Genomic DNA, 10,817 nt, shown 5'->3' with positions numbered 1-10,817 from the left:
TAAATGTTCTTAACTGGACAGTTGTAAATAGAAGAGATAATAATAATAAAAATAATAATAATAATAATAATAATATAAATAATTTATGTTCCTAAATTACCTTTGGTTAAAGTTCAACTTTGTTTAATTAAATCTTCTACCCCTTTTCCATATGTACCTTTCCATGTCTCACCAGATATCGTTGTTGTGAAAACTCCTTATCACAATACGAGCACTTATACAAATTTTGTAGCCTTGTGCACATGCATATGATTAGTCAAAACATGTCTTCTAGTAAACCCTTTCCCGCACACTGTGCATTCAAAAGGCCTGTCATCCGAATGAATCATTTTATGTTTCGACAAAGACACCACATTCCCAAACTTTTTACCACATACATCGCAGTCATAAGACTGTTTGTCCCCATGTGTAATTTTATGTTCTTGTAAACGATTCAGGTTCTTGAAAACTTTACCACAACATTTGTAAGAAGAGTCTTTGGTGTGAATTAGGATGTGTGTTAATAAGTTGCTGCGTTGTAAGAATCCACGAAGGCAGTATTGACATGTGAATGGTTTTGCACCCGAGTGCATGTGGGAGTGACGGGTGAGATGAGATTGTCGAGTAAAGATTTTTTGGCATGTTTTGCATTTGTAAAGGTTTTCTTTAGTGTGTATTCTGAAGTGCTCCTTTAAATTGCTTTGTTTGGTGTAGGATTTGGAGCACAATGTGCATTGGAAGAGCTTGTGTGATTCTTCTGATATATCGTATTCACATTCAGATTCTGTGGACTTTAGGAAACAAATTTCTTCGACTTTTGGATTTGTTTCTGATCTTGTACTATTATCATTAAGTAATTTACCACCATTGCTTGAATTTGTTGCTTCAGCATCCAAATTATCACATTTATTACCAATTATCTCTGACTTAAGAATTTCTTCGACTTGTACCGACAGTTTAGACAAATTACTTCTTAACACTGGTTTAACACTATTATATTAAATTAAATACGCATAATTTAATTGATTCTAGTATTCAAAAATACAATTCCTTGTTTATTAATTTAAATATAAAATTTGTTACTTTTAACCCAAATATCAAAATATTATTTGAACTGTCAAACGTCAAAATTCGTCATTGTGTAAAGGTGCATTCACACAACGAAATTATTTTGTAAAGCTAAAGGTGCTGTCACACACAACAAAATTATAAAGGTGATAAACGATTCAAAACTTTTTTAACTTTTCATAAAGTACATCGAAAATAAACATTGTTGCATTTCTTCACGTTTTGAAGGTTTCTGAACATTTTGGCATACCTCAGAAAAATGGATGTGTATTCACGTTTTCGGGCGCACGGATCAACCGACCAACCGATTTGAATGGTTCAAAAAACATTCGATTGCTATTGATAGGGAGATGTGCTGATTAGTTTTTGGCAAAGGCAGGTCCAGCCGTTTCGGCGATACGAAGCAAAGAGTACAGAAAATAGAAATCTGCTTGTGTTTCAAATTCGAGCATTCGATTTGAATGGTTCAAAAAACATTCGATTCCTATTGATAGGAAGATGTGCTGATTAGTTCTTGGCAAAGGCAGGCCCAGCTATTCCGGAGATACCGAGCAAAATGTACAAAAATTGCAGTTTTCGAAAGAACTCGGCATCCGATTTGAATGATTCAAAAAACTTTCTGCTTGTGTTGATGAAACGATTGCTTATGGAAAAAGGATTTTTTTAATTAATTTTTTTTTAAAATGTACAAAAAACTTTCTGCTTGTGTTGATGAAACGATTGCTTATGGAAGAAGCATTTTTTTTAATTAATTTTTTTTTAAATATGGGTCAATTTTAAACATATATAAGTTACAGTATTTATATTAATCTATTTGAAAACATTTAATATTTTACGAATATTTCATTACGGTACGGGAAGTTCCATCAATTTTAAACATATATAAGTTACAGTATTTATAATAATCTATTTGAAAACATTTAATATTTTACGAATATTTCATTACGGTACGGGAAGTTCAATGTTCATCACTAGTTCAATTTCGGACGGAAAAGTTTGTTTTTGCCAGAAAATCCGATTTGATCATTTGGTTTTCTAGACAATTTTCTAGCCATTCAGACTCTTTTATAGACCAAAAGAATGCATGTGTGTATGTGAGTCGACATTCAAAAAACATCTAGAACGATTTCAAAAATTTAAAAGCCGTTCTTGATAGCTAGTAACTTGATAAGCACTCGCGTTGATTTATATTACGATATGATCGTCTGAGTCGTTTCTTTAGGATCAAATGCAAAATCCAAAAATTTGTGTCCACATTTTCAAAAAAAACTTTGAAACGGATACCTTTCGAAGGTATCATTTCAGAATCGTGCTGATTAGTTTTTAAAAAAGTTCGGCCTGACCGTTTCTTTGTCACCAATTGTTTTTCGCTAATTCCAAACATATCCTTGGTTTTTGAAACAAAGTTTTGGCCGTTTAATATATTCAAATTTTCAAAGATATCTATCCATGGTTTGGATAGTCCATGGTATTTCGCCAATTGTACAGCACTGAAGTATAATTAACACTAGAAAGACGGACGAATTGAATATACCTACATTGCCTGAAAACAGTCAAAATGACTGCGTCGTGAAAAAAATAAATAATGCGTTTAGAAATTTGTTTAAAATCAATTTTTATTATTTCATGTACTATTTACATTTATACAAATCATCTATAAGTGCTAAAAATAAAAAAATAGTTCATCTGAAAAAGAAGTTCATTATTTTTACAATTCATGCAAATATAATTTAAGATGTTTTTATGAATACATTTTCCGCAAACATGTTTGTTGCAACTTTGACACGTATTATTAGTTTTATTATTATTACAAAGTCTTATTTAGCAAAATTTTCTTTTATTTCTATTGGTATTTGCATGATGTCTGTGGGTCATCATTTTCCTTTGATTTTTTTTGTGTTGATGTCGTGTAGTCCGCGGAAAGCTGTTCTGCCAATTCAAACAAAAACTGTTCTCTAAGAATTTGTTTTCTTTGGATTTTTATTCCTGTCGCTTCCTTGTAAAGAATCCAGGCATTTATCGCAGCCAAATCCAAAATATTAAAAAATATTTGCAGAGGTTATCTACTGGATTGGAACTGGATTTCACGGTATATTTTCTTTACCTTTGATCTGCCATGTCTTCTTTGCTGACCATAAATAAGTCAATTTCAATTTTTTTGCCTCATAGGCCCCACGAGCATATAAAATTCCAATAAATGCACGTATTTCCGGTAACGATGTTGTCCAATCGTACTCCGAAATTCGACTGCCCTCTTCTTCTGTGCACTGTTTTATGTGTTTGATAATATAATTATCTATTATCAACGAAAATGCACTGACAAGATCACCTATAATAATTTTCTTTTTGCATAGCTTGTTGGCCCTTTCACACCCTTGAAGACACAATTAGATGATGACCTTCCTGGAGTACCACCTTCGGCAATTTTTGTCCATACAGTACCATCGACAGCTGTCTCCGTTTCTTGAATTCTTTCATCAGTTTCTGAGCCACTTAGCACCCTCCTGCATACACTGATGGCACTTTCATTTTCATCAATAGTGATCTCCTTCATCGCTACCCTCAGAATCAGATGATTCACGTGGAATATAATTCAATTCATCTTCAGATGATTGTGCCCAATTTTCTGCATTTTATTCTATGTCGGAACACTCTTCACTTATGTGTGTTAGCTTTTGCAACAATTCACTTCTCTTTGACATTTTATTTATAAGTTCTAAAAAATCAACTGAACAACGCGTTATACTGAAAGTTACTATGTGAAAAAGACCGGTCTAATGTCAATACTTACCATAATTCGGTTATTTCTATGTAACAAATGCATTATGGCTCATTCGAGATGAATTATCGCGAGATAACGATTTGCAATACAATAACAAAGCCGTTTGTTTATGTAAAATTTCTAGAGCAGTCAAAATGACTGTTTTCCGTCCATGCAGGCATAACATGTAAGAATATTGAAAATAAAAGTGAGATAAGGCAAATAATACGATTTATCTACGCATTCATATGTTGTATAAAAAGTCACAAAATTTCACGAAGCTGCGACTTCAAATACATAGTTATTTTTATGTTTGAAAATGGAAAACAGTCAAAATGACTGCGTCCGTCTTTCTAGTGTTAAGAGTGGGAATCACTGAATTCTAGAGTCTCCCCCCATGAAGTAACACCGTAGGGACAAAAAGCAAGAAATGAGCTAGGATTTTATTTGGTATTATTTATAATAAGCCCAACATACCCAGACAAAAGACCTAGTCTGGCATGGGGAAATGCGTTTCCTTCACTATACAAAAATATAGAGCAGATCAATGAGCGCTGCAGAAGGCACTGTTTGCACTACAACTCAATATTTAAATTTGATAAAATTAAAATTATTGAAAACAGATGTATGGAAAAAGAAATAAAAGATTAATAAGGAATTATTTATTAAAATTAGTAAAAAGTTTAGGAATATAAGATAGATGATAGTATTAAAATAATAGTTACGAAAGCAACAAATGTTTGTATTTTATGAAAAATAAACTTTTTTTGGCTTTATTAACGCTTAAAAAATTATTATTCATTTATTATATATTTACTGCAAATAGTGATTCCGATGTGTAACGCACTAATCACCTAAAAACAATTTATTCTTCTTGCTTATTCAATAATAATAAAATAATAAATCATGTTTCGTTTATTTCATTCATTTATTTATTTATTTAATTAATTCATTCATTTATTAATTATTGTTTAAGGTTATTACATGCATTTTGACTAAGAGTTATGCTATCTAAATGTCTCGATGAATTTACAGCAATGGAGAATTTTACATTCGGAACGAAGAATATAAATAAAATATCAATAAATAGCAATTTAACCCTCTCCACCAATCTCGGAATTTGCTAGTGGAAAGGGTAAATATCAATCGTAAAATATATCTTGCCAAGAACTGTAATAAAATCAAAATAATTCAGAAAAAATTTAATCCAGCTAGAATTGTACCGTAATTATTAAAGAATATACACAATGGTGACTCAAGATTTAGGAGCCAATTCTCGGATTAAATAGAAACATTACGGGTCTATAATCTTATGAGTTGGCACATAAAATTTAACCTTCAAAAGGCACAAAGGTCAAATAATTTTATAAGTGCAACTTTCTTGTGTCACTTTGATGGGAACGAGGTAATCGGTTCGATTCCGCAGCAGTATTATATTTATCGTTTCGACTATAAAATTGCTGTAAAGTCACCGAGACCCCTAACATATAAACTATATATTTAGTATCAAAGGTTTAAGTATCATTTTTCTAACAATTAATTAATATATATTTATAAATGTGTATCGTTACAAGAAACATTATGGATTTATAAAAAAAATATGTGAAATTAAAAAAAAAATAACGAATGGTATTACATTTGATTATTGTTAATCATATAAAGAATCATGAGGAATGTAAATGTAATACTACTTCAATCAAGGAAAAAATTTAATGTAATTTAAACCCTTTTAATTAGTAATGTGAATACAATATTATATCTTCGATGATAATTATGAATATATTATTAACCCCTTTGATGAAAGTTATAATTGCAATATTATCCTTTTGCTTTATATTTTTTCGTTCAATCCATAATGCCGATTCTTGCATCGATCACAAAAACTAAATCGATAAACTTTAAAATAAATACTTTTACATGAGATTATTCGTAAGAGACTTTTCTCCAAGATCAGATTTCTTTCAATTTACATTTATGCTACACGCACAAACTAATTGACTTTGTTGCTACTTAGGATAAAATAATTAAATGATAGGAAATACAGTTGGAATTATGATAGTCTTTCAAGTAGATTATAAGGTCAGGTTCTTGCATAAATTTTCTAAAAATTTTAATTAAATAAATATATAATACTCTTTGAACTATAAAATCTTTCACGATGGCATTAATAATTTATGAAGCGTGTAATTAATAATCGAGATGCAGAATTTAAATACAAAAGTCAATAATGCTACTTTTATTTATTGTATCAGGACGGATTAATTATTAAAGTCAAACTTCTAATGCGACTTCCATCAAACTTGGAAGGAAGCATAGAGAGAAAGAGAGAGAGCTGACGACGTGTGAGAAAGAAAGAAAATACACAAAGCTGAAAAGTACGAGAGAAAAAGAAAGCGTGTATTTTTGTTATTCTCAATTACTTGAGGTACCTTATTTGAATTATATTCCTCTCGATCATTCTAAATGTTAAAAACTTTAATATTTTACGATTTTTAAAATCCTTTGGTAATGCGTCTTTTAGTAGTATTTGTTTAAAAAGTTGCATTTTTTTCAATTCAATTTATTCTAATAATAATAATAATGAATATTATTTCGTATTGTTTTCTAAGGTGCAGGTGTTCATTTGTCACCAAAGCGATTTTATTTTTCAACATAACTTTAAATTACATTTTCGCATATTTGACAATATTATTATTTGCCTTTAATACTCCGTTTATAAAAATTTATTTTCCAAAGACGCTATGTTTATCACTTTTTATATCTAACTATCTGTTTATCTACCGTTTTTTCTCTCTCTATCTATATATCAATCACTATTTATTTTTCTCTATTTCCCTCTCTGACTATTTATCTACCTCTTTATCCATGTCAATATTTTTCTCAAAATATCCCTCCTCACTCGGTCTATCTAACTCTATCTCTTTCTGTTTTCTGTTCTCTGCCTCCTTACCTATCTCACCCTTCTCACTCTATTTATCCCTCTCTCTGAATCTATCTGTCCTCTTTTTGCTCTTACCGCCTCTCACTCCATCTACCTCTCTTTCTACCTCTTTCTCTAGTTCGCTCTTCATCAATCTGTCTTTCTTTCTTCACAATAAATTTCTTTTTTCTTTAAAATTAAATCAACCTCTATTTTTCTCTATTTGTTTTTCTGCCTATTTATCAACCTCTCTATCCATGTCACTATTTTTCTCTACATATCCCTCCTCACTCGGTCTATCTAACTCTGTAATTAATTTCTGTTTTCTACCTCCTTACCTATCTAAACCTTCTGACGCTATATTTCAATTCCTCTTTCTAAATCTATTGGTCCTCTTTTCTCTATTAAGCCCTCTCACTTTATCTCCCTATCCTAAATCTATATGTACTCTTTTCTCTCTTACCCCCTCTCACTCTACCACACTCTATTTCCCTCTCTTTCTCTAGTTCGCTCTCCATCAATCTATCTCTCTCTTTCACAATAAATCTCATTTTTCTTAAAATTTATGCAAAAACCCTATTAAAAACATAAATAAAAATTGAATAGAACAGTTGAAAAGAAAGTAGTCTCGACACCAATGACAGAAATGAATTTAAAATTATTTAAATCCATTTTTACACAAACACATAAAATCCAATAAAGATTATTTAAAGTGGTCCCTATAAAAAAATAAAAAATCTGCATGGTCCGATTAAAAATTCAGATTTATGGAGCACCTCAGACTTACACTTCTGAGTTTTGATGAAACTTGGCATAAAGATAAAGTTTGCGATGGAAAATATACTCTTAAAATATTATAGGCCTATGAGAGGAGGTTTAATTGTAAAAAATGAATAAAGTTTAATTAAACGAAAATTTAAAAAGAGTTTTAATTGTAAAAATGAATAAAGTTTAATTAAACTTCGCGGTGTGGCGATGTCGCTATGTGAGGATGGTCAAGTGGTTATAGTGACTGACCTTCGCCTTTTACAAAATTTTATTTTATTATCGTCAAAACGTGTAAAATTCTTAAATTAAACTGATATATAAATTGTCAAGGATTAATTATTTTTTATAACTAAACCGCGCCTCATAGGTCTATAATAAATTAAGAATTCTATTTTGTCCATTGTAAAAATGAGGTTCTCTATGTAAATTCTCAAGCAACACAATTGTGTCAAAGATCACATCCACTTCGAGTCATGCACATTTTCTACAATCCTATTCGAGGAATGTTATAAATAAACACAATGTTAAACATAAACAACTGTGTTTATCAATAAGTAATAAATATCCTATTTTATAAATCTAATCGTGGGAACACGACAACATGGAAGTTACACTTTTATCATTATCTAAATATTAAAAATGGTTTGTGCGATTGATCAGAATTGTTATCGACATAAAAAGTATTATGTTACCTTGTTGAGTCGAAACAATTCCAAAGTCTTATCCACTATTTATATATGAGAATGCATAAATGATTTTATCATAATACTCTATTAATATAATATACTATCTATCACTTTTATTAAATTCAATCATCCATTACTCAAACTTTCACAATTTTTTTAATCGTTCGAGTAATAAATGCTATGTTAATATTAAGTGTATTAGAAAATACACATCCAAGTGTATACACCGATATATATGTCACACATATATTTATTTATTTAAATATGTAAAAATTTATCAAAACATATTAGTATTATATATAATATAAATTTTCAATATAAGAAAGGGGAGGGAGTTGTGTAAAAATAAAATTCGATTTTTTAAGTGAAACTTCTAATGTGACATCCGAACTGGTTGCGTTATAGGAAAGAAAATAGAAAGAGACAGTAAGCAGAAAAACAGAGATACTCAAAGGTAGACAATAGGAGAGGGAAAGAGACACAAATCATAAGGATGTGAAATTAGCTTAAATACGTACTTGTTAGGGGGCGTCCATTAATCACGTGAAGTTTTTAAGGAGTGGGGGGGGTTCGACAAAAAATCACAAAATATCACGTGGGGGAAGGAGGTGTATAGTAAAGGTGCGCCACACTTAACGAACGAACATGATGAAAAATATGCGCAGATTGAAGTTTTCAAACAAAAGCGAACCACACGCATATCAAACGCCATGTTCGTTCGTGCTCGTTCGCTAGGTGTGGCGCACCTTAAGTTATCACGTGTATTTATTATTTACCTGAATTTTTAACATTTTCAAAAAAAAATCTAAAATTTTACATTTTTTTCTCATAACTAAAAATACACGTAACGTTTAGTGGGGGAGATGTCATGGCAAAACTATCTCAAGCTTGTTTCTTGGTAGTAAAAAGTATAAAAAAGTCTATTTATTTGCTATGCTATTAGGCGTAGTTCACATATAAACATATAAACAATCAAGGATGATTATGATAACAGATCTTGGAAAATCCTGTCATCATAACATTATTTCTTGCTTGTTTATATGTAAAATATGCCTGATCGCACAAAAAAGTCATTTTCACAGTTTTCACCACCAAGAAACAAGCATAATATAGCCTTGCCATGACAACAGAATTGTCCCATTAAATTATTTAGTGCTTTATTGTCACTCACTTTCCACATCATGGGTAGTGGGTGTTATTGATGCGAATTTTTCATAACCACATTCTAAACCATTACCAGATAAATTCTGATTGAAAATGATAAATTGTCCACTTGAAAATAATAATTTACCGTTTCCACTCGCAAATTGCGATATTTTTATGTAATTTGCTGCCGGAACGGCGGCATCCGAGTGGAAAGGTTTAAAGATTGTCATCAAAATTTATTAACGATTGTAAATTGTTAATAAAGTTTGTTTCACAGTAACAACTATATGAGTACATTGAAGATCAATTTCTGCCTCTTTCTATTTTCATTACCATATTACAAAGTTTCACTTATTTCGCGCGTCCACGCACTATTAAATTTTAAGGGATGTAATCGAAGAAATACTTTTATGCGGTTGTTATTATGAATAAAGAGAAGGGTTTGTTTATAAATATAATTATCAGGAAGGTTCAAATAATATATAAGAGACTCAAGCACAATATTTTACAGAGCCTTAAGTATGTTTATGGAGCTATTCTGCCTCATAACATAGTGTTGTCAGAGTAATGCTTATTTCTTGGTAGTGAAAACTGTGAAAATGTTTATTTGCTGCGATTAGGCATATTTTACATATAAACAAGCAAGAAAGAATCTTGTGATAACTATATCATCAAAGATTCTGTTATCATAACATTCTTCTTGGTTATATGTAAAATACGCATGATCGCACAGCAAATATACATTTTCACAGTTTTCACTACTAATAAACAAGCATAAGACAGCGATGTTATGAAGCAGAATTGCGCCATTAATTTATTTTTAAATATTTATTTTAAATAATGTTCCAGAAATCTATAATTGCAGCATCATGTTTCTGTATCATTTTATTGATGTTGTTCACATTTATATTAGGGTTGCACCGAATATTCGGTTACTATTCGGTATTCGGCACATTTTTTGATATACGGCCGAATACTGAATAGAAACTTACTATTCGGCCGAATACCGAATAGTTAAAATTAAAGAAGCCGTCGCCACTCGGCGAAAATATTGTGTGTGTGTTTTATATTTTATGCGATAAAGAACTTGTGATGGATCTGTATATTTTGAAGTCTTTAGTTTATATAATATGATAAGAATAAAGTTTCACAGTTTTCACTACTGATGATTCCGTTATTGTATTTTGTATATATAATAATTTAAAGTTTATCGACTTTTGAGATTATGTTATTCAAGTATTCGGTATTCGGCCGAACAGTATGAATGGTGTCAAATTTTCCAAATAAGAAAGAGTAACCAAATAGTAGATTCAAACCTAGACATAAAAATTGAATATACATGTTGTACGTCAGTGATATAACAATTACAAATAGTAATTGTTTCAATACGAACGAGTTTAGGCGCTGAAGTTGCCGAATATTCGGTATTCGGTCTCTAATTTCAAGCCTAATTTATATATAAAAAATCACATTCACTGTATAAACATTG

The 10,817-nt window shown here is 30.6% G+C and overlaps 1 protein-coding gene across 1 annotated transcript; it reads right to left on the bottom strand.

Moving 5' to 3' along the window:
- Positions 1-215: 215 nt before the first annotated feature.
- LOC113391329 (zinc finger protein OZF-like) lies at positions 216-3,601 on the bottom strand. The gene is made up of 3 exons (XM_026627274.1): positions 3,419-3,601; positions 3,152-3,314; positions 216-958 (listed from the first exon to the last, which is right to left on the bottom strand). The coding sequence occupies exons 1-3, from the start codon at positions 3,599-3,601 to the stop codon at positions 216-218; spliced, it is 1,089 nt and encodes a 362-aa protein (XP_026483059.1).
- Between the last annotated feature and the right edge of the window lie 7,216 nt (positions 3,602-10,817).

Source organism: Ctenocephalides felis, unplaced genomic scaffold, assembly GCF_003426905.1.
Source record: "Ctenocephalides felis isolate EL2017-DRISC unplaced genomic scaffold, ASM342690v1 CF-g0.4_SCAFFOLD_00845, whole genome shotgun sequence".
Taxonomy (NCBI): Eukaryota; Metazoa; Arthropoda; class Insecta; order Siphonaptera; family Pulicidae; genus Ctenocephalides; species Ctenocephalides felis.
The sequence above is the reverse complement of the archived record's forward strand: the minus strand, read 5'-3'. Positions and strand labels throughout refer to the sequence as shown.

Bases quoted from the DNA above. Each gene is read 5' to 3' on its own strand.
- LOC113391329 (XM_026627274.1), bottom strand. From the start codon at position 3,601: ATGAAGGAGATCACTATTGATGAAAATGAAAGTGCCATCAGTGTATGC. The intron at 3,315-3,418 runs GTGAAAGGGCCA...CACATAAAACAG, and splicing joins CTAATTGTGTCTTCAAGGGT to TGCACAGAAGAAGAGGGCAG. The intron at 959-3,151 runs GTAAAGAAAATA...GTGTTAAACCAG, and splicing joins GAAGACATGGCAGATCAAAG to TGTTAAGAAGTAATTTGTCT.